General features: G+C 34.8%; 2 protein-coding genes across 2 annotated transcripts; one reads left to right on the plus strand and one right to left on the minus strand.

The window, feature by feature from the left end:
* Positions 1-6,109: 6,109 nt before the first annotated feature.
* On the minus strand, positions 6,110-7,914 carry LOC116137523 (zinc finger BED domain-containing protein RICESLEEPER 2-like). Its single transcript, XM_031423226.1, has 4 exons — positions 7,554-7,914; positions 6,721-7,436; positions 6,391-6,618; positions 6,110-6,190 (listed from the first exon to the last, which is right to left on the minus strand). Exons 1-4 carry the CDS (start codon positions 7,912-7,914, stop codon positions 6,110-6,112), a joined length of 1,386 nt encoding a protein of 461 aa, XP_031279086.1.
* A 6,852-nt stretch (positions 7,915-14,766) lies between these two features.
* Positions 14,767-16,778, plus strand: LOC116137531 (scarecrow-like protein 32). The gene has a single exon (XM_031423233.1). The coding sequence runs from the start codon at positions 15,225-15,227 to the stop codon at positions 16,590-16,592; it is 1,368 nt and encodes a 455-aa protein (XP_031279093.1). The 5' UTR covers positions 14,767-15,224; the 3' UTR covers positions 16,593-16,778.
* Positions 16,779-17,305: the final 527 nt, after the last annotated feature.

A 17,305-nucleotide genomic window follows, 5' to 3' on the forward strand; every position in this document is an offset into this window, starting at 1 on the left:
TCACGTGCCGTGTATAATTGTAAAAAGCTATATGTCAAAAATCTGAAGCATCCACTTGTAAAATCGTTTTGGATACACCAACATAATTTTCTCAGCCGTTAAAACTTATTCTTCTAACTATTTATTTAAATTCATGAACCCAATGGGACAGGATTGACGACTGAATAATCTTGTCAAACTTAAATATCACATAACTACATGCCTTGAGCTGAATCAGAAAGCTCCCCTCTCAGCCGTATAAATATATGATGGATGATTTATATTTATTATGATTCTAAAAGTAAAAAGTCGTCGTTAATGTAGAAGAAGTTTGACCAGCATCTGAAGCTCAAGCCGGTGATAGAAGCAATCAAAAATCTAAAATTATGTTCCCAAGGGAGTGTCAAGTCATAGGTGGTCATGAATCTAGGCAGGCTGCAGGGCCGGACCCGGAGGGCAGAGGGCTGGTTAAAAGTTTGACCCTGCTCAAAGTTATACTCATATTCCTGGCGCTAGCTAATAAAAATTCTCCAACAAATATTTACGTGGGCAGGAGGTTAAGCATCAAACTCATTGGATTGTTGAGCAATGTATTGTAGGTAATTGGGTCGTAATGAACACATTCCGAAGTGGGTGCGTGAGAGTTATGCTTCCGAACAAGAAACAAACATAAACATGCAAAAGTGATCTAACTCTTTTCTCCATGGTTATCCACAGGCACAACATAAATAATATATTATTTAAAAGTTGACAAACAGTTGATAAAAATAAATAAATAAATAATAAAACATTTTGACGAAACAGTTGGGTCACTACTTCTTGTTACCATAAATTTATATGTAAACTTGGGGACCTTTCGGCGTGTAGATTGGAAAGTAAGAGAGAGGCGGCTTTTGGAGAAAGCAAAGAGGCGTAATGAGATAGAGAAGGTATCAAAAGAGAGAGAGAGAGAGAGAGTCTCTTTCAACCAATGGAAACCCGGGAGTACGGTCCATGTCAGCTACTCTCTGGTTTAGGCTGTCCTGTCTTTCTTTCTTTCTTCCTTGTTTAGAGGGCTTTAATTGGACATTTCTCTCTTTTTTTCTTTCTCCTCTTATCTTGGGAAGTGGTGGGAGCCACATCACTGTACATCCATTACTCTTCCAGATTAAATAAATTAATATGAGTGATTTTGGATGACCTAAATCAAATTGGAATGGGTTTCTTTTCTTTGTGTTCTGCAATGCTGCGTCTCGCCGCATTTGCAAGTGGATCCCACCTAACCTTCTTGCCCATTTCAATTTTAGTTTCCCTTCCCCACCACTGACCTCACTTTTCCTCCCACTTGTTCTTCCTTTCTAATTTCTTCACCACTTCACTTTATCCTCCATTCTTCGCTCCCTGTTTTCTTATACCAACTTACAATTATAAATTTTTTTTTCTTACGATTAGAGATGTTCAAATTAATTTATACATATTTTAATTAATTTTTAAAGATCTTAAAATTATTGATCGGATAAAAATTTTAATGACTATCTCTATTAACAATAAAAAAAAACTTAAATTCAAAACCTCTTAAACGTATGAACTATTAATATATTATATGATTCTAATTGACTAGATTTAAAAAAAAAAAAATTCACTTCCACAAAATTAATTATAATAAAACAAAATTTTGTATGTGGAGCATTATAAATACCTTTCTACGCAAATAAAAGCACCATCAAATCTATCATGGTTGATACGATAATAAATAAATCGAGAGAAAAAAAAAATGGTTCTTATAAACCTTGGATTCAGGAAAGGGAAAACCCAGAACCAGTAAAAACAAGAAACGTGGAGAGAAAAGAATTAATAAAAAGAAAAATTGGTGGCCAGCATTAGAATGGCTAAAACAAGACAAGACAAAGGATGAGAAGGTGTGACGCGGATTTCACCACCGCTCACTTTCATTCACATTGAATTTAGGTAACCACGACAAATTCCAAGCTTCTTGGTGCAGATGCAGGCGTATTCAATTATTTAAATAAAATAAATTCACCATCAAATTGCAAAACACCACTTAATGCCACTTAATTTTATCGTTGAAAAATACGATAGCAAAAGCTTGCTGAGTCCTATACACGTAAGCCTTTTGGGTTTGTCCCCTACCAATGTTTTCGTGTGGGCAAACTTTTATGCAACTTGCCCACCACATTATTGGCCTAAGTCACGACTCATGACTTGTTTATTTCTTAATATATTTTCATGTTCCCTCAAGGTGGCGACGGTGCTTTACTTTACAACATACCTCTGCTAAGATGATAAATTAATCTCTCTAATTTTGCATCAATTAATACATATAAAATTGGACATGTTTACTACTGAAAGTAATTAATTAAATAGATCTTTTAAAGGAAAATAATAATGATTGAAATATGATGGAAGTCAATTCATTCATCCACAGTACAAGTGAAAAATCTTATCCATAAAATTTGAATATAATTAATTATTTCCTTTATCATATGAGAGATCCAAAGAAATGTTAGGTTAGCTTTCATGAGGCCTAAGAAAATTGACAAATAAACACATACAAGTACTAATAATAGAAAAAGGACTTGGTGAAACTCAGTAGCGCATGCCATGCCTCGTCCCTTCCTATTCTACTATATATATATATATATATATATTTTTAATTTTGTTGCGAAGGTAAGCGTGGAAGAAGCAAAAAAGGTGGGGTTGATTTGATTTAAATGAATTATTTGGCATTAAATAATTATTATTACAAGTTGGATAGCAAGTTGGCATTTGGTTGGGGTCTACCTGAAAGTGGATTGGCATGACGTTGCTATCTTTGTAATTTGGTAATGCCTTTTTAGATTCTTAATGCTTATATATATATATATATATATATTAAAAATGATTTGCTTATAAATTATTGTTTTGCTTTTTCTACTACTGAACGGTTACAAACTACAACCTTCATTGGAAGGGTTAATTTCAATTCTCGGCCACAAGACATCTGCCTCTTCAACTAATTTTATAGTCATCTGACTATTATTCAATAACAAAATATATTACATTAAATTAAAGAAATATAATGATTGATATTTGAAGGTGAATGACTTCATAACTAAGATAGAATAATGATATTTTGATGTTAAGCAAATTTCATCCTTAACTAAATTACTGTTGTTTAACATTGATGATGGAATGTAACAGTTTCCATGGAAATGGTTTCCCGTTTTGGTAGGAAATAATGATAGATGGTTGATGAGATGTGGATCTGATCTGATCTGACTTGTAAATAATGGTGTTAGTACGGCCAAGTTGGATCAATCATGGCGGCCTACTCTCTGCAAATTGCTATTAATATTTTTAGTACCGACAATCAATTTATAGCATCACCTTTACCATTCCTTTTGGGATTCATGCACCACGTTACGTTCCTGTAATTTTTCCCCTCAAACCAGTTCTACTTCAACTTCAATTCCTATCAATAGTTGACCACCGTTAACTCTTATGACATCTCTTATACATTTTTTCTCTAAATAAAAGGTACTGTTTTCAAAAGTGTTTTTGAAGAATATATTCGTCTAATATTTCTTCAAATAGTATGTTTTTTAACTTGAAAAACATTTTTAATGAATATAATGAAATTTTTTATCACATAAAAACTTTTTCTACGATATAATCAAAACAATTCTCGTACAGACCATATCTTTATAATTTTAGATTTTTTCATATATTATGGACAAACCATTATGGCAAACAGCTGTTAGCTGGAGTAGAGAGGAGTTTTGTATATCCCGTCTAGGGACGTGCAAAAAAAACCGTTAAACAAACTAAACACGTTAACCAAACTGATCTGATCTCGAAGTTTCAGATATTTATAATGTGATACCCAAATTTTCAATTTGGTTATCAGGTATTTATTTTAAGAGAATTGGCTACCCGATTTATTAAGAAATAAAAAACCTAGTTTTTAAACTTATTTTCCTTTTAACTTTCAAAGAGCAAGAGGCAAAAGCCCAAAATCTTAAGTATTTAAGTTATTAAATTAAAAGTTGATTTAATGTATGGAAGGAATTGTAATCACAAATTGAAATTTGAAATGTAAAAAATTAAAATTTTGCAAATTTAGGTACCCCAAAAAGCGGTTTGGCTTGTAGGTACCCTTTTAGGGGTACCCGGTTTTTTCGGATAAAACCGATTCGGGTACCCGATTTTACACAGCCCTAATTTCATCTGTTCACTAATTTAATATAGTAATGAATAAATCCCTAATTTGTCCTTCATAAAAATATAGGACAAATTTGTTAATGACGCGTAAATTATGTAATATAAAACGTAATCATTGAAATATTGTTATTATAATAAAATATTGAGCATATATTTATAAGAAAATAAATGGTTACATGCTTTATTAGTAAAATTATGACGTGAATATGGTCATAAAAATCACATGGTGATAATTTATAGGATGGACAGAGTAGCAAAATACAATGATCTCCTTAAATGTGTACAATGAGGAATATGTGGGTTCCCCTGTAAAGTTCGTGGTAGATACACAATTTAATTCAAAACCAATGAAAATATTAAAATTTAACCTAACGTTTTTCAAATTTTCTCACAAAGAATCAACATTTATTTTGGAAAAAATATGAATATCTGTGAGATTGCAATGCAACTGTACGAAACATTGTTGGTAATATTAGAGGAAGGTGAAAATTATAGTGGGGCGTGGGAACCGACATGGAATGGTGAAGGACATCAAGTGTTCACGTGATGGGTTAACCCAAGTTGATGGAACAAAATCTCGGATCGAGATGAGATCGTTGACTGGACCAGCTTTTTAAATTTAAGCCCTAAACTCTGGGGAGTGAAATGTTTTCTCCCACGTGAACATGCCACCTCTCCTCACCACTCCCTCACTAAATTTCTTTTATTTTTTTCCCATAAAAAACAAAAAATAATAATAATAGAAAAAAAAAAATGTTTTCTAGGAGTTATTTTTCAAATATTCTGTTAATAAAAATAACCCATTAGATCAATTTGTAAAGAAGTATAATGCTAACCCCTTAACGAAGTAATAATCGAAAATCAAAGTCAATACAACTTTTAAATAAACACAAGGGCAATTGGATTACTTTTTCTGATAATCTTTTTATTTTTATTTTTCTTGATATAATAGAGAAAAAGGTTTTCTTTATTATAATAGCTAATTAAATTTAATCTATAAAAACAAGAATAGCAATTTAAAAAACAAAGAGAAGGAACGAAAAAGAAAAAGGTTCAGTTTACCCGGGGGGAGGGGTGGGTGGGTGGGTGTTGCGCGGGCTTAGTGGTTTGCAGTAGTGATGAGTGGGTAGAGAAGAACTGAGATGGGGTTACTGATTTTGCAGGAGGGGTTGATTCAGTCTGCTCAAATGTCAGATTTTCCATGAGAGGATTGGATCTTCTAGGATCCAAGGGGAGCCCATTATGCGATATTTGAATACAATCTAAGATCTGGCAGTGGCTGCAGGGCTCGATGATGTGTATGTAGACCTGGCCCACCGACGGGCCCGGCGGGTACGGATTGGGTATCAACGGGTACAGTTGAAGGACAGATTTTTTGTACGGATCGGTATATGCATGACTCATACCTGGATAGACGCGTATGGGTCAATCCATGGGTTACCCGCGAAAAATGGCATTTTCTGTATACATTTTTTTCCTAGGTTTTTGTTATTTTTTCACTGTTTTTTGTTATTCAAATTGTATACTTGAAGATGTAAATTGTATTGATTTAAAAACTTGATATAAAAATTCATTTATTAAGCTTGAATAACTTGGTTAATTATATTAAATAAATGGATGATTAAATTAAATTTGATTAGATTTCACCAAACATCATTAATTCAATATTAATATTTTTCATATTTATATCAAACTTCACCATATAGAATTAGTAAACACTAAACATACATAGTAATTACTAATTAGTAAACATTACACATATAGAATTAGTAAACACTAAACACTAACCATACATAGTAATTACTAATTAGTAAACACTAAGTATATAAAATTGTTCAGCATTCAACATATATACTACCATACATAGTAAACACTAAACAATTAAACATATAGAATTGTTTAACCAAACACACTAAACAAACAAAGCCTATTATACATTGACGGGGTTAGAAGCCGCCCCTGATTCTGTAATCTCCTTCTCCGCTGGCACTTGGCTTAATGGCACAACAAGCTGAGCTCATCAATTTCATCTTCTACAATTAACAAAATATAAGTTAACTATCGTAATATATTAACAAACTAAAATATTAAAACATGTTAAATATAAGTTAAAATGTTACCTTTAACTTCATATCTAGAAATTCATGTCCAGGTGCATATCAAAGACTCTGCATTCTTCGGTAAAAGTGAACTTTGATATTTATTGAGTACTTTGCTACCAACACTGAAACTGGACTCCGAAGCAACAGTTGTTATTGGTATACTCATCACATCACGGGCCATCATGGAAAATATCGGGTATTGATCACTATTTTTCTTCCAATGGTCCAGGATATCTAGATTGTAAAATTTGATGCGATCAAACCTTGCCTCTCCCAAATAAGTATCCAATTCAGACTTCTTAATAGCACTAAAGTCACTCTTGTAGTAGTCAAATTCCTACACCATTTAAATATTTAAATTTAATAAAACAAAATTACAAAATAAACAAAACCTTATTAATCACAAGAATATAAAAATATTTAGGGAGTATTGACTTACACAAATATCATCTCCAATGATATTAGGACTACTAGTCTCTATCCAAGGATTGCCGGGAACCTCATTGCAACTTAGACCCTCATAAGAAGCAAAAAACTTATACAACTCCTGCTTAACCAACTCCAACTTTCTTGATGCAACTATTGGGCCATCAACTTTTTTGTAACAAAACTCAACAAACTCAAACTTGAAACGTGTATCCATAATTGTTGCAATTGCTAACACAACGCTATAAGAATCCCAATATTTGTCAAACTTTACTTTCATTTGACTTGCCATGGTACTAAGAACTTCATCCTCATTTTCCATCTCTTCGTATAAACGCACTTGAACTCTCCACACATTTCTGAGGTACAAGTTTGCTGTGGGGTATTGGGAACCCGAAAAAAGAGTAGTGGTGTCATAAAATGGTTGCAAGAACTTGCAAATCCTCACCCCCCTATCCCATTCTTCATCTGAATGACAACTTTTATAATTGGGATCTATCAGTGACAAATGAACAAACACATGACGGTATATTAACGCACTTTCAAGCATTAAATAAGTGGAATTCCATCTTGTGGGAACATCCATTCGCAATCCTTTTGAGCTTATCACACCAATTTTTTTAACAAGTTCTCTAAACTTGATTCTTTTAGCCTCACTTCCTTTAACATATTTCACACTTTCACGAATTTTATATAAAGCCACTCTACTAACCTTTAACCCTTCTTGGACTACGAGATTCAAGATATGTGCACAACATCGCACATGAAAAAAAGAACCACCACATAATAAAACATTTTGCACACAAAGTTGACTCCTTAAAATGTCTTCCATTTTATCATTATTACTTGCATTGTCTAATGTAAGAGAGAAAATCCCCCAATCTTTTAAGAAATCATACACTATTTCTGACAAAAGAGCCCCTGAGTGTGGAGGAGGAATATGGCAAAAATTAAGAATTTTGCTTTGTAACTCCCAATTCTCATCAACATAGTGAGCCGTTAAAGAAATATACTCATCAGTAGTACAAGAACTCCAAATATCATAAGTCAAGCATATTCTACCCGAAACTCTCTTTAAAGCAAGCTTAATCTTTTCCTTCTCCCTATAACATATCTTTAAGCAATCCGCCTTAGCGGTGTTCCTAGTATAATGCTTAACTTCATGATTCAAATACATGTGGACATCCCTAATCCCTTCATGCTCCATTATTGAATATGGGTAATTATGTTTTATGATTCCTATTGCCATCTTCTCACGATAAATTTCTTAAAAAATCCTTAAACATCTCAATTTAGTATCACAATCCATCATCATTTGATCTACACTACTAATGGTACGTTTAGGACAACCTTCCATATGACGCCTCAAATTCTTAGTCCCATGAGTGGAACTATCATATGCATAAGACTTACTACAAATCAAACACCTTGCCCTCACATCCCCATTGTCTTCCATATATCTTGTAAATTGACCCCAAACATCTGAAACTTTACTTCTTTTTGGACAAACAATACTACCACTAGAAGGAGGTTGACCTACGGCTACATTACGACCCGTTTCTATTGTCTCATTAAACAAATCTGTAGACTCCTCCATAGCAAGCCAATCTAAAGGACACAACAAAGTATTTAATTTAAATTAATTAACCAATCATAAAAATTCATCCAAAAAAAAAAAAAAAAAAAACACTCTCATATATTTTACAAGCAAACTAGCCCTACCAAATGACTGGATTTTTCCAACTCAACAATCAACACTCCTCAACTCGAATAACTCAATGCTCACAAATAGACCTAGCAAACGGGCGGGTGTACCCGCAAGTCAACGGGTACCCGTACCCAATGGTCGAGTACGGGTAACACATATTTTGACTCATGAGAATCTGACCCGTACTCGGCCCGCCCGTGATTTTTGCGGATGGACCAGGTACTACCCGCGGACCCGCAAATTTGAAATTTAAAAAAAAAAAAAAACTTATCACTCGTCTCACTCTCAACTCAAACCCTAATCTAAACCAAAACAGCAAAACTTATCAGTGAAAAAACAAAAAAACGCAGCAGCTCATTCTCTTCTCTCACAAGCCACAACAGCTCCACGGCCACTCCTCATTCCTCTCACAGCAGTTCCACTCTCCTTCATTCTCTGACTTCTCTCACGGTAGTAGCAGGCGCCAATAGTAGCAGCAGGTCACGGCAGCCCATTCTCTCATGGCAGCAGTAGATCTCCTCTCACGGCAACACCAGCACGGCAGCAGCAGATCTCCTCTCACTTGTCAATAAATATATAAGGTCTCATAAGAACTCTATAAGTTATTATTAAAAAAATGAATTGACCGAAAAATTGGAAAAGTTAATAAAAATGAACTAAAACATGTGAAATGATGTCAAGAGTCAGAAATAATTACTGATATGAAGAATAAAATGTTACTTTCGTCCAAAATTGATATAGTATTTCTATGGTTGCAAACAAAAAGGACTTAGAATTGAAATCAACAAGCAAGTTAGACCAACTTCCTCGGCCACCTTCTCAATCCCCACAAATCAGCTATGACAGATCTCACCATAATTATGATTCATGCGCAATCACCGGTCCTACTTCTTGACTCCACAACATCTATTTTGTTCCTTGTCGACTCTTCCACCTCAATGTTGCCTTCAATTGTTGAAAAAATTAGGCCTTACCCTAGAAAATGGGAGGATTTTATGATGAACAGAATAAAAGAACTCACCATAACATCAAGCCCAGAAAGTCCAAAATGTGAAGTGCAGTACCATGTTCCAGCTTTAGTATTTAGTGTAAGCGGGTACACTGGAAACTTCTGGCATGAATTTAATGACGGGTTCATTCTCCTTTTTATCACTGTCAACTCAATCTTCCCTAATCAAGATTTTGTTCTTGTTATCAGTAAAGCTCGTGATTGGTGAAAAATATGTAAAATGTAAAAGGTTGCTGCCATTTTCATAAGTGACTCGCGAGTGACCCGTACCCGCACAGGCGGGTACAGATCATGAAAATGTCGACCCGTGATATTTTTTCACCCGTGAACCCGCGACCCGTTGCTATCGAGACCATACCCACCCAACCCACCCGTTTGCCAGGTCTACCAGTCAGAAATCATAATGCAAATAATGATTCTAACATTAATAGAAATTCAAAACACTCCCATTATTAATGACCTTTCAAATTGAGTAAACTGATAGTGTCAACTACTTTAATTGATGAAGCAGTCACAACTCACAAGTCACAAACTCACAATGCAAAAGCTGCTGTTTGTCTGCGTTACAGAGTTGAGATTGATCTGAGAGTCGTCGGAGCAGAATGACGGTGAGAGGAAAGTTGCAGCTGTTGTTGTTTCGTCGGCGACGGCCTAGGTTTGGGAGCTGCCGTTCATCAGCGACAGTGAGCTCTGATCTGATTGTAGCTGCGTCCTGCGTGAGTGAGTCGTGAGGGAGCCGTGAGCATGCTGTTGAAGAGAGCCGTGAGCATGCTGTTGACCTTCTGCTACGTGAGAGAAGAGAGCTGAGTTCGTCGGCGTCAGTTGGCTCTGAGGCAGTCGTGAGTGACTCAGCATGCTGCTGCTGCCATGCTGCGTCGCCTGCGTGAGAGAAGAGAGTTGAGTGATGAGTGTGTACTGTGAGTCTGAGAGAGAAGAGAGTTGAGTTCGTCGACGACAGTTAGCTCTGAGGGAGTCTTGAGCGACTGAGTGTGTTATCGCTGCTGTGCTAAATTGCTGCGTGAGAGAAGAGAGTTGAGTGACTTGAGTGATGAGTGTGTATTGTGTGAGTCTGAGAGAGTGAGAGTTGCGTTTTCAGGTTTCACTTAAGGTCTGTTTTGTTTAGTTATTTTATTTGAATTGGGGATATTTTATTTTTTTATTTTTTTTAAATTCAATTGCAAGTACCCGCGAGTATTACTCGTCCCACCAGCAAATTTCACGGACGGGCCGGGTACGGGTCGATTTGAAACGGGTCAAGTTATGGGATACCCGTACCCTCTCGTTGGGTGTGGGTATCCTTTTACCCGCGGGTACGAGTAGGGTATTGCCAGGTCTATGTGTATGTTTATAAAAAAAAAATTCTTCCAAGTAATTATCTTTAAACCTGTCTCATTGAACTTTCATATTCCATGCCGATGGAGACTTGGACTTGAAGTTCCGTTTCTGTAGTGTACGTAACGATGAAGAATCAACGATCAAGAAGGCATAATTAGTCTACATTATTTGTTATCAATAGATGATTCATCAGGGAGTTGGCAAAAACCTTGAAGAATGGATGACCTATGATCAAATTCAAAATCACAAAAGACAAGTTCGTATGGACTTTAGGGCTTCGGCCCATTACCATTAGTTATCATTCATTTCTTGATGTTGTAGAGGAACAGAGCAGAACCTCTGACGCAGTAAATTACCGTGCACGCTACCCTTAATCCATCTCATAAATACCTGAAACCCATTTCCAACTGTTTTATTTTAATAGAATATTTTTTATTTATCTGAGTTGTAAAGATTCAAATGTAAAATCAGTATTTGTTTTTATTTTAATTATTTATAGCAACTAATTTATTCAATCGTTTAGCATGAATACATTATAACTATAGTTTATATTGTTTTTTATGACCTTAGAAATTTAATTACATTGTATGGTATAACAATTTTTCTCCCCTTAAACGTAAGATTTTAAAACCTATTAATATTATTATTATGTTTATATATCAACTTGAATACCCAAGCAAATACAAAACTTGAAAATCATAACTCATTTCACATGACTGTAGTGTTTAGAAGATACTTTCTATATAGAGTTAACAACTTTTTCTCACCTAAACAATGGTGAAATGTTGGATTTTAGTGGTTAAGATTGATCGGAATTTGATTTGAGAGGGATGGCTACGTAAACCTTAATCTTAATCGTTCGACTGTCGATGATTGGAGGGGTCGACAGGAGTAGGGTTTGAAAGGTTTTGACGAGTGATGATCAAGGAAGAGAATAGTAACAGTGTGGGATCACAACGATGTTGGAATCGAAATATAAATTTCAGTAATAAATTATATTTTAAAATTCGGTCGGTGAAAAATTGTTATTAAACTATTCTCTGGGTGGGAAAAATTCATTTACTCTTCTATATATTGACATATGTTTTTCAACATTAATTAATTATATTTTGTTTCTACAGCTAGACCTTTGGACATGTGAAAGTCTCAGCAGTAGTCCCAAGTACAAACATAAGAACAAAAGCAATTTTGTGATTTAGCAGCAACTCATGACCCACAATGAAAATATTAGATTTACATATGGTAGATTAATCAATAGCCAAATATTTTAATACAACAAGTATCCATTATGAAAATCTGTATTAGATGCAATATCATATGCATTCAAAGTTGTCACCATCTTTCCCATAATCAGTATGTATTAAATAAGAGGTAGTTGAAGACTAAAGTTAATTTTAGTTTGATATAAAAACATAAAAAAAAAAAAAAAAAAAACCCAGCTAGATGCTAACACGTAAATCATGCTTAATTTTTCTGATCTGTCAATCCCACTCAAAAGAGAAAAATAATCTCGTAGACTTAGTAATGATTGGTTGGATAATTTTGGCCTAACATTATATAAAAAACACCATTAAAAATATTCAATCTAAATTATAGCATGAAAAGGCGTTGTCCTTTTTCCTGTAGCTCAACATTCGAAGCTAGTGTCTTTATGCCTTTGGATTTCTATGTTTTTGGTAAGTTCAATTCGATCCTGCTGTTCAAACTTATATAAATTAAAATTATATGCCAGTTTGCTATTAGAATACATAATTAATACAAGAGTTCAATTAATTTGCTTATCAATAACAATAATATGGGTATCTTTAAGCACATGGTTACATTCCTTACTTTCATGCCACTACCTTTGTTTTCTGTGGTGTCTTAATGGAGGAAAACCAAAAGCCATCGATGCCAGAGAATTCCTTATTATAAATTCCAAAACAAGTTGAAATTATATCCTTAGCTCCCATGTCTTCTAGTCCTTGTATCTCAAGTTTAGGAATCCTCCTCAAAATTCTCAAATCCTATTATTAAAACTCCACTGTTTAACTTATATGATTTTCCTTATTTGCTTCCCTGGGATTCTTCTTATGCTCTTCTTTAGCTGCATGCATTTCAAAAACCTGCAAATTATTATTAAAATCTATAAAAAATTTAGTGAAGAAAGGTGAGTCAGCTTTCTCTGGCTCTCACCTAGCTACATTTTGAACAATATTGAAACTCAGGTAACATGCATGCATAAAAACTATATATTATAAATATATGTTTGGTAGGAAGCAAAACAACATAGTACAACTTTTATTAATGTAACTTTTTGAGATCTTCGGTTGGTAATATATATATATAGATACAGAAATTAGTAGTACTCGATCCATGATTTAATTTCCATTTTATATTTGACGATTAATTGGAAAAGTATGCATGTGGGGTTTTAAACTATAGCATAAACATGATTATGAAATATGCATGAACTAAATCTCAAAATCTTAAAAGAGTAGCGATGATTGAAGGATAAAAAATGGATAGCTGGGTAATTCTGTAAGGGAAAATCAAACAAAAGGGGTCCCCTTATACTTGGTTGCATGATTGAGTAGTCAATTTATGGTGGGGTTGGAGGATGAACCAGTAATCAGTCATTTAACAAGGGAACAAAAAAGAGTATATCACGTGTAAACTGCAGGAAGGTCCCATTACAACTACAAGAGAGGAGAGGACTACACGATTTATGGACCTACTCCTTCAGGGCTGAGCTATACCTATAAATAATCTTCACATGTTAGATGATAGTATAATATCCTCTCCGCTCTCACTCACATCACAACCCATATTCAAATCCAAAATGGTCCTAGATATATACATATACATATACATATAATTTATACCTTAAAAATAAAATTTTGATTGTGAAACAACTTCAATTTTGTTGAGAGAGAAAGAATGTTTACAGTATATTATTCCCTAGAGAGAGCAAAAATTGTGGGACAGTATCTGGCCAGTATAGGATGTACTAATAAAACATAAATATTAAGTGTTAGATTAGACAATATGGGAAAGGATGAGATTGGGAATGAAAATGAAAGGAGACAGAAATACTGATATCATCATCTCCCACAAACTCATGGTTGTAATTACTGCCATATATATATATATATATATATATATATGTTCGTACAAGCCCTATTATATTTGTCATCTTGATTTAAAGAAAAACTTAGAGTAAACATTGTTCGTTTTTCTAAATAACATCTTTAATTTTGATATCATATATTAGAACGTCACTTTAATCGGTGAATGCACAAACATTTTTTAATAAGAGATAATAATATTTAAGATCTAGTACTCCAAAATAGAAAATAATTAAAAATTAATCCTAAGGAGAGAGAGAGAGCGATTAAGTTTATTGTATTAATATGCACTGCCGTGATAAATATGAATTCATGAAAATTATTAAAGATGACAAATAAATTCTTCGTTGGCCAAGACAACGACCATCCCTTTGTCTTATGGAAGTATATTTGTAGAGATTTTTGCTGCCATGAGACGTTTGCGGGACCCTTATTCATTTGTCCATGAATATTCAAATGTGACCTGATTGTTCAGCCCCACTTAGATGGACGAATGAAATACTGTAGTAAGGTATAAAACATCAAGTTCATATTTATAAAACAATCATTAGACAAAGTTAGAGGAAGAGAAGCGATCGAGAGAAGAAAAGAAAAGAAAAAAAAAAAAAAAAGAAGGAAAAAGAAACTGCATAAAAATGATTTGTTGATGATGTATATGATATATACATGATGGCCCGTGAGTGGGTGGCCAAAAGTTTAACTGCCCTCAATCCCCACTGTTTGAGTATATGACAAAATCCCAACTCCCACAAAGAGACAACTCCCTGGCCGGCTATTTCACATGCCACCAAAATCCAACAGAACCATATCATATATCTCTTCCTCTCTCAATAAATCTTTATTTATATTAATCTTTAGGGTCTTTCTTTTATTCTCTCTCACACACACCTGAGGAAAAAAAAAGGATATGAGGAAGAGGGATTAGAGCCGTTTTGTAGGCATGAAAAGGTTTGTTTGATGAGGTTCTATAAACTTATTGCAGCTGCTATGTTTAAGAACTGAAAAGGCTGATATCCTTAGAAGAAAGGTCTCTTTTGCCTAATTTGACTTCACCCAAGTTATTTTTTGGGATGATAATTTACTCTTGATCTGTCCCTTTTCTTCCTTCTGAAAGAAGAAAATAAAATCCTGAGGTAAAGCTGAAAAGTCTATTCTCTAGGATTCATTTACAGAATTCTCCCAAACTGTAGTCACTTTGTATTACACTTTCACCACTACTTGGAACGTTTCCCGGTGACAAAGGTACCCACTACTGGTCTGGTCTCTTTCTCTCTTTCTGCTCTCTTCTGATTTCTGATTCCCATATTTTCTTTTCTTTTTGTTATTTTCTCAATTTTGTACGCTCTCTATCTCTCTCCATGATGCAATTCACTGAAACCCCACCACAACTTTTGCATCAAATCACTTCTTTTTCAAACCTTACCATGAACAAGAACCAAATTCACAGGACTCGTCCATGGCCTGGTTTCCCTTCATCAAAGTCTTTGGGAAATTTCGGTGATGCCAACTGCATGGAACAACTTTTAGTTCACTGCGCAAATGCAATCGAAAGCAACGACGCAACTCTTGCCCAGCAAATCTTATGGGTGCTAAACAACATTGCACCACCAGACGGTGACTCAAATCAGCGCCTAACATGTGCTTTCCTTCGCGCTCTCATTACCCGAGCTGCAAAAAGCGGTACTTGCAAAATGCTTGCCGCGATGGCGAATGCTCACTACAACCTTTCCATAGACAGCCACAAATTCTCCGTTATAGAGCTCGCTAGCTTTGTGGACTTAACTCCATGGCATCGCTTCGGCTTCACCGCAGCAAATGCAGCAATATTAGAAGCTGTTGATGGGTATTCAGTCATTCATATTGTTGATTTAAGCTTGACTCACTGCATGCAAATCCCTACTCTTATTGATGCTATCGCTAGTCGTTTCGAGGTGCTACCACGTCTGAAGGTCACAGTCGTTGGTGGCACTGAAGATGTACCACCAAAACTTGATCTTTCATACGATGAGTTGGGTTTAAAGTTGTCTAACTTCGCTAGGTCACGAAATATAGTGATGGAATTTAGAGTGATTCGTTCAAGTTATGCTGATGGGTTTTCTTCTTTGATCGAACACATCCGAATGCAACATTTTGTGTACGCAGAAAGTGGTGAGGCTCTAGTTATAAACTGCCACATGATGCTTCACTATATACCAGATGAAACCCTTTCACCAATTCCAAACACAAATTCCAATCCTTACTTTGTTGAGTCTTCCTCCAGTCCATCAGTTAGAACGATGTTTCTGAGAGCATTGAGAAGTTTAGACCCAACCATTGTTATACTAGTTGATGAAGATGCAGATTTTACATCAAATAATTTGGTATGTAGATTAAGATCTGCTTTCAACTATTTATGGATACCTTATGATACAGTGGACACATTTCTTCCACGGGGAAGCAAGCAAAGGCAGTGGTATGAAGCTGATATTTGTTGGAAAATAGAGAATGTGGTAGCACATGAGGGGCTACAGAGGGTTGAGAGGCTTGAACTCAAGAGCCATTGGGTGCAGCGAATGAGAAACACGGGTTTTCGAGGCATTAGTTTTGGAGAAGAAGCAGTTTCAGAAGTGAAAACCATGCTTGATGAACATGCAGCTGGGTGGGGATTGAAGAGGGAAGAAGATGATCTTATACTTACATGGAAAGGTCACAATGCCGTTTTCGCTACTGCTTGGGTGCCTGCTTGAACTAGTATTTTGTTAACATTTTAATAATTAAAGCCTAATCTTTCTTTTTAGTCTCTAATTATTTCTCCTTTTTTATTTATTTATTTTAATGTTAGTAGATGAGAACTGATTGTGTTATCAGGGTAATGGTCAGTGTTAATTACCATTAGCATATTTCAATGTAAGATTATTAATGCTAACGACCTAATTGAGTGGCTTCTCTACCATCTTTTTGCTTACCAGTACTAATTATTATTTAATTTTGATCTACCAGAAACTAGAAAATCGTATAACTAGTATCACAAAAAATATTTCCTTGTGCAATAAACAGTTCAAATATTAATGCTGGGAAGCTGTAATAGGAGAACTTACCTAGTACGCCACCGTTTAGAGAGAATTAAGTTAATCATTGGGGAGAAGCGTTAATGTATGATCCATCATCATGTCATGATGTTCTTTGGAAGATCGTTCCACTAAGTGATGGTTTATAGAACATAACCCAAGGTGAGTCGAAATCGAATACTGTTGACCTTCTTCAACTGATTTTCAATTCAACAAGATGAAAAACTCATCCTAATAATTGGTGTATGAGATTCAGAGTGAACAAGGGAATATATATATACATATATATAGTCACTTGGTCTAGTACATGATGACTCTTGGGCATCAGTTAAACCTAATGGCTTTGTTGAGTGCTAACCAAAACAAGTTACAGAAACGAAAAATCATACCAC

This window comes from Pistacia vera, unplaced genomic scaffold (assembly GCF_008641045.1).
Source record: "Pistacia vera cultivar Batoury unplaced genomic scaffold, PisVer_v2 Contig329, whole genome shotgun sequence".
In the NCBI taxonomy this organism is placed as follows: Eukaryota; Viridiplantae; Streptophyta; class Magnoliopsida; order Sapindales; family Anacardiaceae; genus Pistacia; species Pistacia vera.

Excerpts from the sequence above, each read along its gene's own strand:
- LOC116137523 (XM_031423226.1), bottom strand. The coding sequence starts at position 7,914 with ATGGAGCATGAAGGGATTAGGGATGTCCACATGTATTTGAATCATGAA. Across the intron at positions 7,437-7,553 it reads TCTTACATTAGACAATGCAA|TCCAAGAAGGGTTAAAGGTT; the intron begins GTAATAATGATA and ends TGAATCTCGTAG. Across the intron at positions 6,619-6,720 it reads TCATTGGAGATGATATTTGT|GAATTTGACTACTACAAGAG; the intron begins GTAAGTCAATAC and ends TAAATGGTGTAG.
- LOC116137531 (XM_031423233.1), top strand. The coding sequence starts at position 15,225 with ATGATGCAATTCACTGAAACCCCACCACAACTTTTGCATCAAATCACT.